Genomic DNA, 21,738 nt, shown 5'->3' with positions numbered 1-21,738 from the left:
AACACTGTTGAAAGAAACCAATGTAAAGATCCTGTGTTCATGGATAAGACAATAATGTTAAAATGTCCATAATACCCAAAGCAATCTATATATTCAATTCAATCCGTACTGAAATCTCAATGGCATTTTTTTTTAAAAGACACATTTTTTTTTAATTTTTATTTATTTATGATAGTCACAGAGAGAGAGAGAGAGAGAGAGAGAGAGAGAGGCAGAGACACAGGCAGAGGGAGAAGCGGGCTCCATGCACTGGGAGCCTGACATGGGTTCGATCCTGGGTCTCCAGGATCGCGCCCTGGGTCAAAGGCAGGCGCCAAACCACTGCGCCACCCAGGGATCCCTCAATGGCATTTTTAAATTGAAATCCAAAAAACAAAATTCCTGGATATGGGATCTCAATGGAACCCAAACAGCAAAAACCATCTTGAAAAAGAAAAAGAAAGCCAGTCTCACACTTCCTGATTTCAAAACATCTTACAAAGCTAAAGAAATCAGAACAGTACGTCAGATAAGACACAGACCAATGGAACACATCAGAGAAGCCAGAAATAAACCTTCACATATACGGTCAAATGAGCTTTAGCACAGGTGGCAAGGAGAGTCTCTTCCACAAATGGTACTGGGAAAACTGGATATCCATATGCAAAAGAATGAGGTTAGACCCTTATATCTTTTTTTTAATAGACATGCTGCAGTTGATTTTTTTTAATTTATTTATTTGACGGAGAGAGAGCACACAAGAGTGCAAGCAGGGGGAGCAGCAGGAGAGGGAGCAGGCTCCCCACTGAGTAGAGAGCCTGATGTGGGGCTATGTCCTAGTACCCAGAATCATGACCTGAGCTGAAGGCAGATGTTTAACGGACTGAGCCACCCAGGTGCCCCTGACCTCTACATCTTATATTACATTACAAAAAAAAAAAAAAAAAAAAAGTTAAAATGGATTAAAGACATATACATAAAATCTGACATTAAAAAACTCCCAAAATAAACACAGGGAAATAGCTTCATGACAATGGGCTTGGCAATGCATCTTCAATATAACATTAAAAGCACATAAAACAAAAGCAAAAACAAATGGGACTACAGTGAACTTAACTTGTGTACAGCAAAGGAAACAATCAATTGAGTGAAAAGACTACAGAATATGATCTATTCAATCTTCTGGATCTGAACACTTAATGTCAGGAAATAGAGAAACTAGAGGGCTTGGAGGTTCCTCAAACAGTTAAAAATATACCTGCCCTACGACCCAGCAATTGCACTGTTGGGGATTTACCCCAAAGATACAAATGCAATGAAACGCCGGGACACCTGCACCCCGATGTTTATAGCAGCAATGGCCACAATAGCCAAACTGTGGAAGGAGCCTCGGTGTCCAACGAAAGATGAATGGATAAAGAAGATGTGGTTTATGTATACAATGGAATATTACTCAGCTATTAGAAATGACAAATACCCACCATTTGCTTCAATGTGGATGGAACTGGAGGGTATTATGCTGAGTGAAGTAAGTCAGTCGGAGAAGGACAAACATTATATGTTCTCATTCATTTGGGGAATATAAATAATAGTGAAAGGGAATATAAGGGAAGGGGGAAGAAATGTGTGGGAAATATCAGAAAGGGAGACAGAACGTAAAGACTGCTAACTCTGGGAAACGAACTAGGGGTGGTAGAAGGGGAGGAGGGCGGGGGGTGGGAGTGAATGGGTGACGGGCACTGGGGGTTATTCTGTATGTTAGTAAATTGAACACCAATAAAAAATAAATTAAAAAAAAAAACAAAAAAAAAAAAAGAAAGAAACTAGAGGGCTGAGACTGGAAGACAATTACAGGGGTAACAGGACACCTCTCAAAGACAAGTGAGATCAAAACATATGAGATGAGAGAAAGCAAGTAAGAAAGCATACAAAGACTACAACCTGTGGTGAGTGTTTTAATTAACATTAAACAATAAACATTAGCATGCCCAAGGGAATGGGAAGACACAGCAAAGCAGAGGTGAAAGATAAAATCGCTCAAAGATAAAATAGTTAGGGAATTGTGATGCTAGGGAGTTGGAAGTTAAGCATATAAACAAAGACATCACAGATCTGGGGTAGAGTGGAAGAGTATGAATTCTTCAAAGACTGAGAAGTGACTGGGAGATCACTAAACAAGAAAGACAGAGGATGACATACTGAGAATGCACAGCTTCAAAAGAGCAGCATACTGAGAGAATAATCCAGAAGCATCAGTTGAGAACAAGAATAACAGTGTGTGGGAAAGGAACAGGTCAAGGCTTACTGCACCTCATAACCTAGCTTCAGTATCTAGTGATGTAGAAAATAATCTCGCCAAGTCATCATTTTTCACTTCTTATTTGGTTTAACCTTGCTGAGAAATGTAGACCTTCTGGAAATTTACTGTGGGCTTTCAGGACACCATTTTCTGATTTCCTCCTTTCTCTCTGGTTGTTCTTCAGAGTTCCCTTCTTAATCTAGAAATGTTTATACTCCCCAGGGACCAGCCATTAGACACTTTCTCTTTTAAATTCTCTTTGGACAGTTTCCTTCTTCCTTCAAAGCAATACCTGATGACTTCCAAATGTCTCCTTCAGCATAGTTCAAACTCTGCTTGAAAATCTAGTCCTATTCTAGGTCCTCTTACTGTTTTCATATGGGCTCTTTTCTTCAAGAAACTTATTATTGTTTCTAAAGATTTTATTTATTCATTCATGAGAGACAGAGAGAGAGAGAGAGGCAGAGACACAGGCAGAGGGTGAAGCAGGCTCCACACAGGGAGCCCGACGTGGGACTTGATCCAGGGGGCCTCCAGGATCACACCCTGGGCCGAAGGCGGCGCTAAACCACTGAGGCACCCGGGCTGTCTGAAACTTACTGTTTAAAGGAGGTTTTGAAAGCCAGAGGATTTTAATATCATAGGAAATACAGAGTTATGGCAATATAAAGAAAGGCAACTTAGGACAAGGTAAGAAGGAAATGAGTGAGTAAAGGCACAGGAGCCCGAGAACATCTTATGACAACTTAAGTTCAATAGTATAAAGTTTAAAAAAGGACTCGAAAATATGAAGTGGCAGGAAGGAGCCAGATTATGAGACTTTATAAAAAATAAGAATTCTGATTTTAGTCAGCAGAGGAGTAATCTAATAAAGGTGACTGATTTTCTCCCCATAAAAATGCACATGTACTCCAATCTTACAAAAAATTTTAGATTTATATACCATTCATAAACCATGACATAAGAATATCTGTAATACAAATCACAAAAGAGTTTAAGCAAGTAAGTGACTAAGTCAAATCTCCCTTTATGATTAATTCCATTTTGTAAACTGGGATCAAAGCTGGCAAAAGTTGAGGTAGGCATAATCTAGGTAATGAGTATTGTAAAAGACCAGGGAAAGAAAGTAATAATAGCAGGAATGAATAAAAGGAAACTAATGCAAGAAATATTTAAAAGATGTAGTTTGTAGGTGCCTAAGTTTCTGTCATGGGTAACTGGGTAGAAGGTAGTGCTACAAAGTGAAATGATAACAAAAACAATGAGCATTCATTAACCTACAGTGAACAAACACAGTTTATTGTGTCCTCTAATACAATTATTCTAGAAAGGAGAATGGAGAAGCCAATAAAGGACCTAGTAAATCAGAAAATCCGGCTTTTAAATAATTTAGGGAGAACAGCATCCTTTTTATTTTCACTGACCTCTTTTAGCTTTGAATCCCATTTACAGCTAACAAATTCTATCTAATAAAGTACACCATTTCCATTAATATTTCTTAAAACCTTTTTAGGGACACATAAGATATAATGAATGAAACGTGTAATTAATTGACATTGATTCTAAAAACCCTCTTATTAGAGTACCTCAACAAAAATAGCCAGATTCTGCTCATTCTTCTCTGAGAAGACTCAACCAGAGGCAGCTCATCTTCTCCTCCATCTCCACCATAAACAAGAAGAGTGATACTTTCTATTTAAAATAGAATGTATAGGGCTCATTAAATGGTGGCTCAGTCGGTTAAGTGTCTGACTCTGGATCTCAGCTCAGGTCATGATCTCAGGGTTGTGAGATCCAGCCTGCAGGCTCTGTACTGGGCACAGAGCCTGCTTAAGATTCTCCCTCTCCCTCCTGCCACTTGCCCCTCTCCAAAAAAAAAAAAAAAGATAGAAGAGAATTTATAGAAGTTTATATGATGTTTCATTTGGTTTAAAAAAAAAAAAAAAAGGTGGACTATGACTCAGGCCAGTTCTATGCCTAACACCTACCTTCATTACTTCCTATGTCTATCAGGAGAAAACCCAGGACTTTTCAGTAGTGTCATGGCCTTTCACTACCTATCAAGGCTTCCTACTTCCAGCCACATTTTTTAAGCACATTTCCTCCTACCACCCAAATCTACATTCAATCAATATTGAACTTCCTAGAGTTCAAAGAATTTGTTTTGCTCTCTTCTTTGGCTCCAAGTCTATAGAAAAGTTTTCTTCTAGGCTAGAATACAATGATCCCTTTTTATACTGAGTCATCCTCAAAGACTCAGCTTACATACCATTTCCAAGATGATTTCATATTCCATCTTTGCTCCCACAGCAACCTGTACCTACTCTCAGTACATCTTATAACTATTATTTAAATGGTAAGCTCCCTAAGAGACATGACTAAATAGCTTCCTTACAATTATGTTCTCAGAACCTAGCAAATTATGAAATGTTAATAAAGATCCCTCAATTTCTGATAGTAACTATATAACAGTGTCAATTAATCCTACCTTTTTCCAGTATTTAACCATAAAGGGAAATAACTGTCAGAACACTTCCCAGTTTCAGAAAAAGGAATTCTCATCACGCACTGTAGGTTGAAATGCAAAGTGTGCAACCACTTATAGAATACAGTATGGAGGTTCCTCAAAAAATTTAAAATAGAATTACCCTATGATCCCATAATTCCACTACTGGGTATTTACCAAAGAATATGAAAACATTAATTCAAAAAGATATTCTCATTTTATGTTTACTGCAGCACTATTTATAATAGCGAAGATACGGAAGCAATCCCAGTGTCCATTAACAAACAGATAAAGAAGATGTGGTGTGTGTGTGTACATGTACATATACATATACAGAGTATTACTCAGCCATTAAAAAAAAAGAAATCTTGCCATTTGCAACAACATAGATGGATCTAAAGGGTATAATGCTAAGTGCAATTATTCAAAGAGAAACAAATACTATATGACTTCACTCATATGCAGAATTTAAGAACCAAACAAAGAAAAAAAAACACAAACCAAAAAACAGACTCATAACTACAGAGAACTGATGGATACCAGAGGGGATAATAACCACAGGTAAAGAGATAGGTGAAATACGTAAAGGGCATTACGAATATCCTTAATGTAACTGAGTAACACAAAGAACTGTTGAATCACTATACTCACACCTGAAACTAACATAACTAACGTAACAGTTAATTATACTGGAATTTAAAATAAAATGGAACAAAAAATAAAAATCACTGTTTTCTGAAAAAAACTTCCCAGTTTCATAGGTATATCAGAGGTATAAAAAGAATATGCAAAGAACATGATATCAGAACCTATAGCAGAGGATCTTGAAAAGAGATCTCCATTTGATTAAAGAGATTTATATATTTTACGTAAAATATACTTCAAGATGTTATTTAATCCACAAATGCAATTATACACACTAAGTACACCTAAATTCAAGTCATACAGAAATACTGTCTCCCATTCCATATAGAAAATAAAAGCATCCAATCTATGCTATATCTCAATTTCTGATTTCTAGTTCCACATGGAAGAGCTAGGAAGCTGCTACTCTAATCTAAAAACAAGTAAAAAGCTGAACAGACTAAAAAATGAACAACTTTTCTTGGATTACTGAGAGAAGAATATAGAACTGCTGCCCCAAAGACTGGAGAGAGAGGCAAATACAGGGAGCCATGGCTTACTGAAGCAGAGAGCAGGCTATTGCCAGAGGAACCTATAATAGGACAGGGAAACCTAAACTATCATGGACAAATTCCTGGAAGGTCAGCACATAAAAGTCTAACCATTAAAAACTCCAGGGGGACCTAGTCCCACCAGAGTGTCCACAATTTTGATATTTATGTCAAGAAGCTCAACCAGGTTCTCACAGCCCATGTTGGAGAAAAATCCCCTCATATTCAAGCAGGAGAGGGAAAAAGGAACTATAATGAAATATACCAGAGCACTTTACTCTTAACAAGGCTTGGCCTCAGAAGAAACTAGTTAACCCAAGCCTAATCTGCCAGGTATTCTCAGAGCCTAACTGACCTGTGTAAGATATATCCAACTCCAGCCCACTCTAGTCATCCTGTTCCACTTAAGGAAATAAAAAAAGGAGAAATATTTGTGAAGTTCACAATCCAGAGGCACAGGCAGGCTCACTAGAAGACTGAGACCTATACACAGGACTATAAAATGTTTCCCTTCCCCCCTACACCTCACTACCATATTACCAAAGGCCTATATATAGTAATTCCTTTTACGTAGAAAATCATACCCAGTTATCAAGAAAAATTACAAGGCATACCAAAGGGAAAAAATACTGAAAAGACAGCAAACAAAAGAACTAAATACAGCAGGGATGTTAGAATTAGCACACCAGAAATTTAAAACAACTATGATTAAAATGCTAAGCGTTCTAATGGATAAAGTAGACAGCATGAAAGAACAGTTGAACAATGTAAGCAGAAAAAAAACCAAAGACCCAAACAAACAAAGCCCAAGTTCAAAAGCCCCATAACAAAAATGTAAAATGTCTTTAATGAGCTTAACAGTGAACTGGAAACTGAAGAAAGAAACTGAACTTGAAGACAAATCAAAAGAAACTTCTGACAACTGAAAAGCAAAGAGAAAAAAATACAAAACAGAATATGCAAGCACTGTGGAAAAACTACAGAAGTATAACACGTAATGGGACTATCAGAAGAACTTGAAGACAGAATCAGAAGATATATCTGAAAATAAGAGAGTACCCCCTTTTTAATTAATATTAGACACCAAACCACAGATCCAGGAAACTCAAAAAACATCAAGAAGGATAAATGTCAAAAATAAAATAAACAAAAACCCACCAAAACCCACCAAAAAAAGCACACCAAACCAAAAAACTATGCCTAGGAATATCATTTTCAAACTACAGATAACCAAGGATAAAGAAAATTTTTTGAAAGAAGCCAGGAGAAAAACACCTACAGAAGAACAAAAATAAATATTACATCTGACTTTGCAGAAACCGTGCATACAAGAATAGAATGAATTAGCTAAAGTATCAAAATTTAAAGAAAAAAAAAAAAACTCACCAAACTAAGAATTCTGTACCTTGTGAAATTATTCTTTAAGAGAAGAGAAAGACTCTTAGACAAATAAAAAATTGAGGGCAATCTGTTGTCAGTGAACTTAACTTGCAAGAAATATTAAAAGAACTTCTTTAGAAAGAAAATTATATAGATCAGAAACTCAAACCTATATAATGACAAACTACTGAGGAAGGAATGAGTAGAAATAAAATAGCTTATTTTTCTTAATCATCACTGATCTAACAGATAAGTTTGTTCAAAATAATAACACAATGTATTTAGTTATGTAATACTTATGTCTATATAATTTTAAATATGTATATGCACTTATATATACATACGTGAAACAACAGCAGTGATACAAGGACAGAAGCAAGAAATCACGATTATTTTGTTGTTATAAAGTACTCATACTCCCTGTGATATGATACAATGTTATTTAAAAGTAGACAAGGTTAAGATATAAAAACTCTAAGGGCAGCTGGGTAGCTCAGTCAGTTAAGCAGCCAACTCTTGATTTTGGCTCAAGCCAAGCTCTAAGGGTGGGGAGATCGAGCCCAGTCAGGCTCAGCACTCAAAGGAAGAAAGAACAGAAGACAGAAACAGGGAAAAGAACAAGGGCAACAAATAGAAAATAGTAACAAAACTGTTAGATATTAATCTAACTATATCAATAATCACTTTAAACACATTAGTGGTCTAAATTAAAAGCACAGATTACCAGAGTGGGTCAAAAAATAAGATCCAACCACATATTATTTACATTTAAATATAAAGATACAGATGAAAAATAAAGAGGAAAAATGTATCATGCTAACAATAATCAAAAGCAAGCTAGAGTAGCTATACTAATTTCAGACAGCCAACTTCAAAGCAAGGTAAATCATGAGAGTTAGAGTGGCACAATGTAATGATCAATACATCAATTCTCCAAGACATAACAATCCTCAAAACATAACAGAGTATCAAATTCGACGAGGCAAAAACTGAGAGAACTACAAAAAAAAAAAAAAAAAAAATCACTAACATAATTGGAGACTTCAGTACCCCTCTATCAGAACTGGGCAGATCCAACAGGCAAAAAATCAGTAAAGACACAGTTGAACTCAACAGCATCATCAATCAACTAGATAGAATCAACATCAATAGACTACTTCATCCAACAACAGATTACACATTCTACTCAAGTTAACATGGAACATGCATCAAGATATATCACATTCTGGGCCATAAAATACACCGTAACAAATATAAAAGAATAGAAATCATACAATGTCTACTCTCAGATTACAACAGAATTAAACCAGAACCGGGACACCTGGGTGGCTCAGTAGATGAGTGTCTCACTTTGGCTCAGGTCATGATTCTGGGGTCCTAGGATCAAGTCCCACATCAGGTGTCCCATAGAGAGGCTACTTCTCCCTCTGCCTATGTCTCTGCCTCTTTCTCTCGATCATGAATAAATAAATAAAATCTTACAAAAAAAATCAGTAACAGAAAGATAACTGGAAAATCTCAAAATACATGGAGATTAAACAAAGCAAGTCAATAAAAAAAAAAATCACAAGAGAAACTAAAAACCTTTTGAACTAAATAAAAATGAAAACAATTTATCAAAATTTGCAGGATGCAGCAAAAACAGTGCTCAGAGGAAAATTTATACTTTGAATGCATAAACAAAGATAAAAAATTAATCATCTACATTCCCACTTTATTAATCCAAAAAAGGAATAAATTAAATCCAAAGTAAGGAAAAGAAAAGAAATATGCTAAGAGAAGTCCATGAAATTGAAAAACAGAAACCAACAGAGAAAAATCAACGTCCAAAGCTGGTTCTTTGAAAAGATTAATAAAATCAGTACTCCTCTAGCCAGGCTAAGGGAAAAAAAAGACCTAAATTGCTCCTATCGCAAATGAAGTAAAGGGACATCACAACAGATCCCATGAACATTAAAAGGGTAAAAAAGATATACTATGAATAACTCTATGCCCACAAGTTTGATACTTAGATGCAATGAACTAATTCCTTGAAAGACACAATCTGCCAAAACTCACAAGAAGAAAGACAATCTGATATGAAAACTGAATAAATAACCTTCCAAAACAGAAAGTGCCAGAACCAGATTAGGTTCACTGGGGAATTTTGCCAAAAATTTAAGTAAGAAATTGTACCAGTTCTCTACAATCTCAAATGATCCAAGCTTTGTGTCTATAGTCTAATCTGATTAAAAGGCCCAGCTTTAAAAGCAGTAAGATCTTTCCACTTAAGACAATGCTGATAGATCTAGAAGGCACTATGCTAAGTGAGATAAGACAGAGGAAGACAAAGACCATATGATTTAACTTACATCTATAATCTTAAAAAAAAAAAAAAAAAAAAGAACAACACATAAATCAGGCAAAAAGCAGAAACAGATTCATAAATACAGAGAACTGATGGCTGCTGAGGGGGAGGGAGTGGGGGCAGGATAGTAGGAGGGGCAAAATGAGTATAGGGGAGTGGGAGGTACAGGATTCCAGTTATGGAATGAAGAAGTCACAGGGATGAAAGGTACACATAGGGAATATAGTCAATGGTACTGTAATAACATTGTATGGTGACAGATGGTAGCTACACTTGTGGTGAGCATGGCATAATGTAGAAAGTTGTGAATGACTATGCTGTATACCTGAATCTAATGTAACACTATGTGCCAACTAGATGTCAAAAAATATATAAAATGCAAATTCAAGAAATTAAACTTTATATATACCTAAAGAAATAAATATTTTCATTATTGTTTGTTTTTTTAAAAAGGTTCACCTTTCCTATCAAATGATAGAATGCATGTAGAGTACGGAGCATAGTGGCGTGTCCTATGGTAAGTGTTCAAGATGTTAGGTGCTAACTAACTACACAAGGTCTATGGGCTGTGTACATATTTATCATTTATTTACACATACACTGATGCTCGAAAATTCTTCCTACACTTCTGCAAAGGAATTAAAAGGGTTGAAATAAACATTTTACATTAATTTAGTAATTTCACTCTTTCATATATAAGTATTTACTACCTATTATAGACCAGGCACTCTCATTAGGTTTCCACTCTAGTATTAAATGAACAAGACAACAAAAAAATCAAAGTGAAACAAGTCAACTGACATTAAATCCTATGATGATAAATCTAACAAGGTAATCAAGAACACAACACATGACCATTCCTTGATAAACTTGGTCAAGGAAGGCCTCTCTGATAAGGCATCACTGAGGTAACTAAAAGGAAGCCATGTGGATATTAGAGAAGGGTCACAAACAGTAGACACGAGTGTTAAGAACACTGAAACATAAGTGCAAGACCATAAAGCCAGTGTAAAGACAAGCAAGAGAAATGGAAAGGCCACACAAGTGCAAGGGAGCTCATACAGGTCCTGGCAGATCCTCAGATTTTGCTCTTAGATGGAATGCCCTTGAAAGTTCTGAGCATAAATAACATGGTTTAACTTTGATTTTAAAAAGATCACTCTGAAGGCGCCTGCCTGGGTGGTATAGTTGGTTAAGCATCTGCCTCTTGGTTTTGGCTCAGGTTGTGATCTCAAGCGTTGTGGGATCCAGCCCTGTCAGGTTCCTGTGCTTAGCATGAAGTCTGCTTCAGATTCTCTCTCACTCTGCCCCTCTCACTCATGCTCTCTTTTTCTCTAAAATAAATAAATCTTAGGAAAGATCAATCTGGCTGCTACATAGAAAATATACTGAAAGGCCCAAGAATGGAAGCAGCAAAACTACTGAGGAACAATTTCATTCTCTTGGCAAAAGATGATGGCTTTAATTAGAGTGATAGAGGTAGAAATGGTGTAAAAGGACAAGTGGTTGAATTACGGTATTTTAAAGGTGGAGTCAACATGATTTGCTGATAATTTAAGTGAGAAACAGAAATCAAAGATGCTTCCAAAGTTTTAGATAAACTGGAAGAAAAAAAAAAAAGAGCTGCTACCAACTGAGATGGCAAAAAGATACAAGACAAGTAGATTTAAGAGGATGAAAATCAAGAGCTACTTTGGACATGTTAAGAGAATCAATCAGACATTCAATTATTGGATATATGAAGTCTACAACTCAGAGGGTAAGTTAGAGTTGGAGACAAATATGAGAGCTATCTAGAGATAAGAGATAATGATGGGCCTGAGACCTGAGTGCTAGCTCATACCAACATGTAGAGAAAACTAAGTACTTACGGAAATAGCCTTGATATGCACTGAACCATAAATCACTTAATACGTTTACCCATGTTCCACTTATTGTCTTGATTATACACCTGAAAACATATCCTAAGCATTAAAGATAGAGGTGGAGAGTAAAGACCAAAGGAGGAGAAATTGAAGTTATTAGAAACTGCTTTGAAATCATTAAAAAAAAAAAAAAATAAAGTCTAAATTAGTATATGCAAAAAGACTCCAATAATATATAAGCTTACAAAAAAAAATAATATATAAGCTTACACAAAATACAAAGACAATATACATACAATTGGATAAAAAGATCTGGGTTATTGTGTTAGTTCTATTTCTAGGCTCAACTACAGAATGATATGCAAATGTTAGAAATTTGTACTGTTTTTATGCACCATGGAGAATAGAAAACACTAAGAATACCTGAAAACAAATGGGTAACTTCTTTTATATAATTGCCATTTAAAATGCACCCAACATGTTCCCTAGTTAAAGGATGTCAAATGCAAATGTGTCTCCAAGTGCCCCCAAAAAATCATACTTCAATAAATGTAAGATGCTGCCATTAATCAAAGACCCTAGTTAATTCTTAGGTAAAGCCAAGAATCCTTCATTATTTATTTTGTAAATCCAGACTCAGAAAATTATAGAACCTGGACCTATTTACCTTACTAAACTACTGCCTGATTATGGTTTCCACAGGTATAGGAATTTGAGAAATGGGGGCAGAAATGAAGACTCAGAACTATATTCCAGCGATTATGTGTGGAACCTTACATACCGTTATCAAGACATCATAATTTCCTGCTAGTCCATGTTAACATGGCCAAGTTAAACAGTTTAACAGTTCACTGAACTCAACCAGAACTCCAGAGTTTCATCTGGAATCTTGTGACAAATATCCTATTATGCCTCGCATTCTTGTCATCCTTGATTCTTACTACATAGTGCCAAACTTCACCTACCCTTTTCTATTCTTTACTATTATTACTTCATCCCACTAATCTACTCTACTACAATCTCTAGAAAAAACATTTATAATACAGATTGTCCTTAATCTGCAACTGCTTTATATAATGGTCCCGGTCCCTCCACCTCTTAGCTTTCACTAAAGCCTGGCTTACCCCAAAAGGCACTGCCTATCTTTTACCTTTTCTGTGAACTGACAACTAAAACCCATTATTCTTCTAATTCCTTATATTTAAAGCAATATCCATTAAAACAAAATATAACACAAACAGAACTTGTACTTTGAAAGCCATGTTATCTATGTGAATACCTTTCCTCTCTCTTCTGGTAAATTATACCCATTATACTAACAGCTTCATTTTGCACCAGTCACCTGGATGCCAACTTCGATGCCCGTGTTCACAATCTATCCCAACACTTTAGCTCCCTCTTATCCAAAATACTTGACTTTCTTCAAAAAGGTTCACCTCCTCTGTCAGCCAACCATGACTGTAGGCATTATTAAACACACAACCCATGATCATCACCATCCACCCTTCTAAAAATTTCATTTACACTGAACTATCTCTATGACCTATCGGGCTTTTTGTAACCAACCCAACTCTTGTGCCTGGCCCCACAACCTATCCAATCATGGTATTCACCAATGACATATAAATTCAACTCCTTCAGTGTTAACAACCTATGCACATGCCATTAGCATACTGCCCCATCTGCTCTGCTAACACCCAACCTTGAAATACCATGCCACTTTTCTGGCTAGTAAAGGGTCTTTAAACTCCAACTATGATAAGTTTCCTAACTTCAACTAGCTGCTCAGTAGCATAAGACTCAATATTTGGTCTATTTCTTCATTCATTCCCCCTAGTCACTTTCAAAGTTTTCATAGTCTTCTCAATTCCCTAATCAAACCCTGTGTCCCACAAAACAATATTAAAACATTTTTCTTAAAAAGTTACATGATCAGAAAGTTACGATTTTTAAAAATCACTTAATTAGGATGGTTAACTATCAAAAACAGATAATTACAAGTACTGATGAGAATGTGGAAAAATTATAACCCTTGGATGGAGTGTAAAATGGTACAATCCCTATGAAAAACAGTACGAAGTTTCTTCAAAAAATTAAACAAAGAATTACCATATGATCCAGCAATTCTACTTGTGGGTATCTACCCAAAGAAATAAAGGTAGAGTCTCAGAGCAATTTAGACACCCATGTTCATGACAGATTAACTATAGCAAAAACGGGACGCCTGGATGGCTCAGCAGTTGGGCGTCTATCTGCCTTTGATTCGGGGCGTGATCCCAATCCAGGGATTGGATCCCACATCGGGCTCCCTATGGGCAGCCTGCTTCTCCCTCTGTCTTTGTCTCTGCCTCTATCTGTGTCTCTCAGGAATAAATAAATAAAATCTTTAAAAAAAAAAAAATCACAAAAACATGAAAGTAATCCAACTGTCCATCGATGGGTGAAAGGATGAATAAAATGCCATACACACACACACACACACGAATATTATTTGGCCTTAAAAAGGAAGAAAATTCTGACACATGTCACGGTGTGAATGAACCTCGAGGACATTACACTAAATGAAATAAAGCCGTCACAAAAAGACAAATATACATGATTCCCCTTGTATGAGGCAGAATTTAATAGTCTAATCAGTGTGAAAATCAGACACAAAAAATAGAATGATGGTTGCTGGCAGATGGGGAGAAGGGGGAATTGGGAGTTATTGTTTAAAAGATACAGTTTCAGTATTGCAAGATGAAGAGAGCTGTAGAGATGATGGTGGCAAATGGTTGCATGCATCATTGAACTGCACAGTTAAAAATAATAAAGATGATAAATTATGTGTATTTTACCACAAAAAATTTTTTTTGCCAAATTAAAAAAAAAAAGGTTACATGGACACATAAATTTGAGAAATACATCTTACAGTCCCTTCTTGGAGATTCACAATGTATAACACCACTTTAGAGTATATTTCCACCATTTTCAGTAAAGAAACCTGTTTAATTTTGCAGTTTCCAAACTTACTCAACAATTGAACCTCCTTTTCAAGAAATGTGTCATATCATCTCAAAGGAGACAAACAGTGGTACAGCAGACCTAAACGAATTTACTGAGAAAATTCTTTGAGAATGACTTGACTTCCCCATTCACACCTACAAACATAGTTAACATCACATATCCATCTTTAGCTCCTTCTAGTAGTTTTGGAAGATAGGGGCCTTCGCTCTTATTCAAAAGCGATCCCTATACCTATTTCTTCTTTCCAACCCTTACTACCTTAAAAACCTTGCTTCAGTAATTACCATTTTCCTATTAACTTAAACTTCTTAAATTCCTACAACCAATCACTGAAGTCTTAACTATTTCACTTTCCAAATATTTTTCTTACATCCAGGGAATGTTATCCTGAATTCCTATCACTGTCCTTCTTAAGGCTTTCATGGACTGAACTATTGAAGCCCTGATCACCCTACCACCACACACTTCTCTTGACCACACACTTCTCTTCAATTAGGTTTCTCTGCTGCCAATACTATTAAAATTTTATGTCTAACAAGGTTACTACACCTTCCTTAGCAAATTCTTTTTTGACCCTCAAATACCTATGAAACAGGCCTAGGCCCTTCACATAGCATGCAAGGCTTTAACCCTATCAAGTCTTATCTCCTTTCTATTTCCTGTCTTTCAATCAGTTTATGATTTAAAAATCCTCAACTACCTACTGTTCCCTAAGCTCATTGTGCCGATTTATAACTTTACCCATACTTCTGCCTAGAACAACCCTGCCAATGCTTTCTGCTACTTAACTCCCAATTATACTTCAAGATTTAATTTGGCCGTCCCTGGCCACCCTGACTTCCCTGCATTAGGCTCCTACTATATACCTAGGTAACTCAATACTCCTTTATGTTCCTGTTGCATCCTAAGTATCCTTCTACTATGATGATTGATGATTTGCTTTCCTGTCCTTCACACTGATTAGACTATTCTGTGGGCTAGGAACTTATTATGAAGCAACTTTGGTTTGTTTTTTGGCTTTTTTAAAAAGATTTTATTTATTCATTCACGAGAGACACAGAGAGGGAGAAAGGCAGAGACACAGGCAGAGGGAGAAGCAGGCTCCATGCATGAAGCCTGATGTGGGACTCAGTCCCAGGACCCCAGGATCACATCCTGAGCCGAAGGCAGGCGCTAAACTGCTGAGCTACCCAGGAATACCCCATGAAGCATCTTTGTATCCACAACACATCACCAGCTGCCTTATATATAGTAAATATTTAATAAATGATTATTAACCTGAATTCTTTCCCCTATTTTCCCACAACTGCTAGGTAACCAAAAAGACATTAGAATCCAGGAGTATACAACTACCTATCTAAAAGTAGAAATCTAAAAAAATAAAAAAAATAAAATAAATAAATAAATAAATAAAATAAATAAATAAAAGTAGAAATCTAATGATATGGTACCAAAGTTTAAAGGAATTTTTTTGGTAGGAATAATATAAGAAAGTTCCTCTCTCGCAATTGGTTTTTTTAAATTATATTACTCTTACATTTGGAAATTATTTTCAAATAATAGAACACCTTTAAAGCAATCTAGGGTAACTTAAAAGAGACCACAGCTGCAACCAAGATACACTTACATTCGGCTAGCTTCGATGTCGTCAGACTGAGGTTCTCCTGGCGATCTGTAAAATGCAATTGAGGAAAATTAAGCAAAATATTCCATATTCCAAAAAGGGGCAGACATATTATATTAGAAGACAAATTTGAAAACAAGATTTAACTGTTAACAATTTTAAAAGTGACTAAAGATTTTAACAGAAGGAAAAGTTATCAAATCAGATTGCCATTCAACACGTTTATTATAAAAGCTGGACTAATAAAAAAAAGTCAGTGCATTTTTTTAAGGAAACTGTAAACACTGTATTTAGATACCAATATACAAAGCAGTATAATGTATAATAAATCACAGTTATTCACAAAGTCAAATATTTATAATAAAAACATACAACTATGAAACTTTCTACAGTCAAATACTGGTTATCCAAAATATTCCAAGTATTCATTTACTGGTATTCACAGTCCCAAACTGTATTTAGATCAGGGGTCAGCAAACTATTTCCTGGGACAACAAAGTAGGGCCTGGGTCAGTCACCTATTTTTGTTGTATTATTAGAATAGAGCTATGCCCCACAAAGCCTAAAGTATTTATTATCTGGACCATTAAGAAAAAGTTTGCCAACTTATGCTCTAAGTAATTCAAATTTAAATCTAATAGCCTTAATGAATTTTGAGATACTTTAAGTGAGAGTTATCATTCTAATCATTATTATCTTGGTTCAACAATGAAATTAACTTTCCCTGAAAATATACTGGGGCAAGATGCACTACATATCAAAAGTATACCAAGCTGGGGTATTAAAATTTTACTATGGATAATTATGAACTGATTTGTTATTAATAGTTGTCAGTTGTTTTCTATTATTTTTTAAATATACTATCTTGCATAGAAATATTCAAAACTCTTAGGCACTAAAAAGTCTGTTATTTTCATTTTGGGGTATGAACCAATTTTGCCTATTTCTACTATGGTGTTAAAAAAAGAAACTCCTATTACCCTATTCAGTTTTATAAACAGCATCAGTATATTAAATCAATAGAATAATGATTGCTAACACTCAAATTCTCAATTTTTTTAAGAGATCAAAAGCTAAATGACATTTACAATAACCTGATTTTTAAATCTATCACTGACTTGAGACTAATCTTGAACAATTTTAACAGAAGAATCTTAAAATCCGAGCCACATCAAAAAAAAAAAAAAGAAAAGTAACAAAAACAGTTTTCCACATTTCTTAGCTGTTAAAAATCTGATTTATTAGACTATGAAAATTACCCCTCACTGCAGTTCATTCATTCAGAGTCCAAGGCCAAGAATGCAAAAAAAAAAAAAGGAAGAAAAAAAAAAAAAAAAAGACTCCAGCAGCTCAAATATTTTAGAACCTCTTTGCAGTATATTTATTTTCAATTTTGCATAGTTATATTAGAACTAAAAACTGGGGCATGCTGGAGGTGGCAGGTGACTTGGCACTGACACAAATGCAAAAATTTCACTCCACCCTCTCCCCCAGGGAGCAAGCAAATCACCTTTGTGACACACCTGGTCTCCACCAGCCTTGTGGGTAAGTACCCCAAGATTGCTTCCAAACTTGTTTGTATGTCTCAGACAGAAGAGCTAAAAACTGATGATAACCCCATGTACCAGCTGACTCATTTTTGAAAGTGCGACCCTCCAGCATCAGATGTCATACTGTAAAGGAGGCAGAGCAGGCTTGCAAAACAAAAAATAAACCTGCTGGCACTAAGGGAAGAAAGGCAGATTAGAAGCTTTCAAACACGCAGGCGGCAAAACTTTCAAAATTAATAGGGAAAGAGAAAGAGAGAGGGAAAAAAATGAGGACACAATGACAGGAAAATTAAAATACTACTGCAAAAAGGTAAGACATAAGCAAGAAGGAAAACAAATTGGAGTCTTAAAAGCACAATATATACTACAAAGTTTTGAGAAATGGGATTGAAATTAAATACATCATCAAATGGTAGTTTTCCAATTTCTGTTCCCTAAACAAAAGAGTATGTAAACATTAGCATCAAACTGTCACCAAATTATTGTAAATATATAAGTGGATTATCATTTAATATTAACATATATTCAAGTGAGCTTCGAAAAACCATTTATATGTCAAACCAAGTAATTTAAACCAATTCAGTCTAACAGAAGGATAGAATATGAAAGGATTGAAAGAGATATTACCCTAAAAGAGGTCTATCCTGGGTCTCTTAAACATGGTTATTAGCGCAAGTTGTTTTCTACTCAAAATGGAAATTATTTTTAATTAAGAGAAAAGTGAATATACAAATAACTAAGAGAAACACTTTTCTTACAGTAATATGTTAAAGTACACAGCTGAATAAATTTCTAGTCATTCTGCTTATATTTCTGTAATATTATGAATAGCTTACCTAAACATATCTTAGTTAACATTCAGATTCCCGAAACTATTAAATTAACATCTAGCAATAGTTTCCAAGCTTTACTTTGGCCCCACTACAGAGTTTCTTTATTCGTTACTGTCCAGTTTTTGGAAGTAAGGGTCTAGTACATGTTCATAGTTTTACCAAATTCAGGATATAATCAAAGGGGAAAAAAAACTCAAAAGTACAGATTTAGGTTAACCTAAAGTTTGTCACAGTAACAAACCAGAAAAGGAACTTTAAAACAAACAATAAGTAACATTAAAAAATAAAAAATAAATCTTAGAAGAGTCTCTATTTTAGGTCTTGATTTGGATTACAGAAAAGTAATCACAAAATACTTCCTACTCTAAATACTGCAGTATGAGCCAGAACATTCAAATGGAGGCTCACTTCCAATAATAACAGGTGTAGCTTATCCAGCATGCAAGCCACTCCTTTTACCCTCCAACTGTAACTCTCTACGAGAGAAAATTACATCAGCTTTATTAAACCTGTAAAAATTTCTAAAGCAGCATTTGAGTTAAAACTCTCACCACATTAAATGCACATTGAGCATTTTTTCATAGCTTTTATAATGTTCAGAATGATATTTTTTACTTAAAAGCTTGACATTCTTGAGAAATACTTTCCTGTTTACTTATACAGATAGATCGGGGGGGGGGGGGGAGCATAAAATATTTCAGGAAGGATATTAAATGGAGAAGCACATTAACACTTAGGTATACTACTTATTCCTGCCAACTATACATTTTCTTCATTTTGTACAGTATGTATTTTACTTTACAATAACAGCCTTTTAAAGGCTGTAAAATAACATTCAAAATTACCTTTTACAAGCTGTGGCCATTCGGTGACATCAGGGTGATCACAGCTTTGAGTCACTGATTAAAAACAGGTTGTCACACCAGTTTAGCTGCTAACTTGATCTGAGCGTAGGTTTAATAACTCTAATAAATTAAACAAACCTTTAGTTAGAACACTTTAATATATAAACCCAATCCATTGTTCAAAACATAATCTTCAAAGCTTTAAATTAGGTGTCAATGCAACATTCTTCAGAAGAGTAATTATTATAGAAATGCTTTTAAAGAGTATTTTCCAGCATTATTTTTTTTCCCCCTTAAATGATCTCTTGAGAAAATGTGGTGATAATCTCTTATACTTTTATGGAGTGCTACAGTTTACAAAAGCACTTTGGTGAAGAGTTATCTTGCTTGAGTCTCATGACAACTTTGGCTCTACCTGATCACGAAAGATACTAGAATAAGAATTTAAGAAAAACAAAAAAACAAATTAAGCAGGCTGAGAGTGATTAATTGACTCACTCAAGATTTTAGAATTAGTGTTGAACCTTGGATTAAAACTCAGATCTACTGACTTCCTATCCAGGGTTGGAATTTTTTGGTTTTAGTTTTACTATACAGTTTCATTAAGTATATATATGTAACTGAGCAAATATTTAGAATATGGACTGAGATCCCACTCTTTGGCAATTGTTTAAATGAGACTAACAGTCATATGGTTTTCCAGGTAGCTAAATGCTTAACAGATAATTATATATATATATATACACACACACACACACATTCAAGTCTAGTCCCACTTATTCTATATTTAGTACGGTAATCAAACATTAGCCCAAACCTCTTGGGGTACTTCATGAAAATGTGTTCTATTCTTTCTCAACCATAAACCCACTAATACTTAATTCCATGAAAGAGATTGGCAAAATATAAAAATACGTCCTCCTCCCTCAATCTAGTATCTTTTGATCCCTTTACTTGGCCTTATCTGAACTTTCTTGATTGTCACGGTTCAAACTTACCAAGCATCCTAATCCTATATAGTTCTGGCAAAGATCTGAAATAACCCAGGATCGAGAACTCTTTGTGCAAGTAGTTCTTCCCCTTGATTATTTCCCTATCAAACTGTATAGCCAGGCCAAATCTGAAAAGTGAATTGAGGAAAAATGAGAAAAAAATACCCTTGATAATTAACACTTTCAAAGTGACAAGAGACAATCATAGAAGGTGGTTACTGGCATGGACCCAAAACCCAATATAAAATAGTAAAGTATCTGAAAATACCTAGAGAAGAGTCAAAATGTTCAGTGCTGCAGCAGCCTAAAAACTTGGCTTCAAATTCAGATAAGGGTGAAGATTGGCCTTAGTCTCTTTAGTCTATATAAATAACTAAATAACTTTAGGAGACTACAATAAGTATTACCCCTGAAAGAAATAATTTCCCTATCAGAGCTACCAGTCTCCTAATAAGAGCCTAAGACATTCCTGAGGTCAAATAAGGAAGAGGCATTGGCATCCCTGAAATGAACAATGTCCTCTCTTGGGTTCTCTCTCATAAGACTAAATGTGTATGTAGATTTAGAAGATTCAAAGAAGTCTAACTTTCTAACATGTCACCATAAAAATAATAAAGTTAAAATCTCTTGACTAATCAATTGAGGTAAATTCATTAAAGAGCGACATGTATTTTAAAAATTATTGAGTCAAGTTCTAGGCTCCTCTTTTATGAGGTCCAGTATTCCAACAGAGCACAAACAAGTTCAAGCTCCAGAGCCAACCTGGATTCAAGTTCCTGTTTGGTTATTTCCTAGATGGCAATTCTTGGCCAAGTTCCTTAACCATTCTGAGCCTCACTGCATTCATAAGGAAAACTAAGATGAGAGTAGTGTCTTTTTCAGAGGGCTGTCCTGAAGATGAACAAACCAACACATAATTTGCTCAGAACAGTACCTGGCACATAGTAAGAGCTCAACAAATTGAAGCTACTATTAACTCATATCATCTAACAGCCAAACCTGCCCCCCCTTCAATCTTCTCATACATAAGATTTAACTTCTCATAACACACTAACCTCTTCTGATTTCTTTCAGGATCCCACTTATGTCCCTCATAGTCTACCTGGTAGCACAGTGACTTAACACCTAGCACAATGCTTTAAAAATGGTAGGTACCCAAATTTGCTGAAAATGTTTGTCACTATTCTAACCATGACATTAAGATATACATGCAGTTTTGAATTCCAAAATATAAAAACAGCAACATACCATATTTCGCCAAACTTCTGAGGAGCTGGTGAATTCTAAAATCAGGTTCTTACAGATTTTTAACCTAAAATATAAAACACCTCACTCAA

General features: G+C 35.3%; 1 protein-coding gene across 8 annotated transcripts in view; it reads right to left on the bottom strand.

The window, feature by feature from the left end:
• UBE3A (ubiquitin protein ligase E3A) overlaps nt 1-21,738 on the bottom strand; it is a 95,820-nt gene that overhangs the window by 50,160 nt on the left and 23,922 nt on the right. For 2 of the 8 annotated variants that reach the window (XM_077868508.1, XM_077868543.1), the window contains exons 2-5: nt 21,650-21,713; nt 19,410-19,529; nt 17,692-17,905; nt 16,185-16,229 (exon numbers count right to left, since the gene is read on the bottom strand). In XM_077868508.1, the coding sequence (XP_077724634.1) occupies nt 16,185-16,229; nt 17,692-17,843 (197 nt within the window). In that variant the 5' untranslated portion in view covers nt 17,844-17,905; nt 19,410-19,529; nt 21,650-21,713. Of the gene's footprint in view, nt 1-12,332; nt 12,411-16,184; nt 16,230-17,691; nt 17,906-19,409; nt 19,530-20,407; nt 20,530-21,649; nt 21,714-21,738 lie in introns of those variants that run through there. The other 6 variants (XM_077868533.1, XM_077868516.1, XM_077868522.1 and 3 more) reach the window with 6 other exon arrangements.

Source organism: Canis aureus, chromosome 2 (assembly GCF_053574225.1).
Source record: "Canis aureus isolate CA01 chromosome 2, VMU_Caureus_v.1.0, whole genome shotgun sequence".
In the NCBI taxonomy this organism is placed as follows: domain Eukaryota; kingdom Metazoa; phylum Chordata; class Mammalia; order Carnivora; family Canidae; genus Canis; species Canis aureus.
The sequence above is the reverse complement of the archived record's forward strand: the minus strand, read 5'-3'. Positions and strand labels throughout refer to the sequence as shown.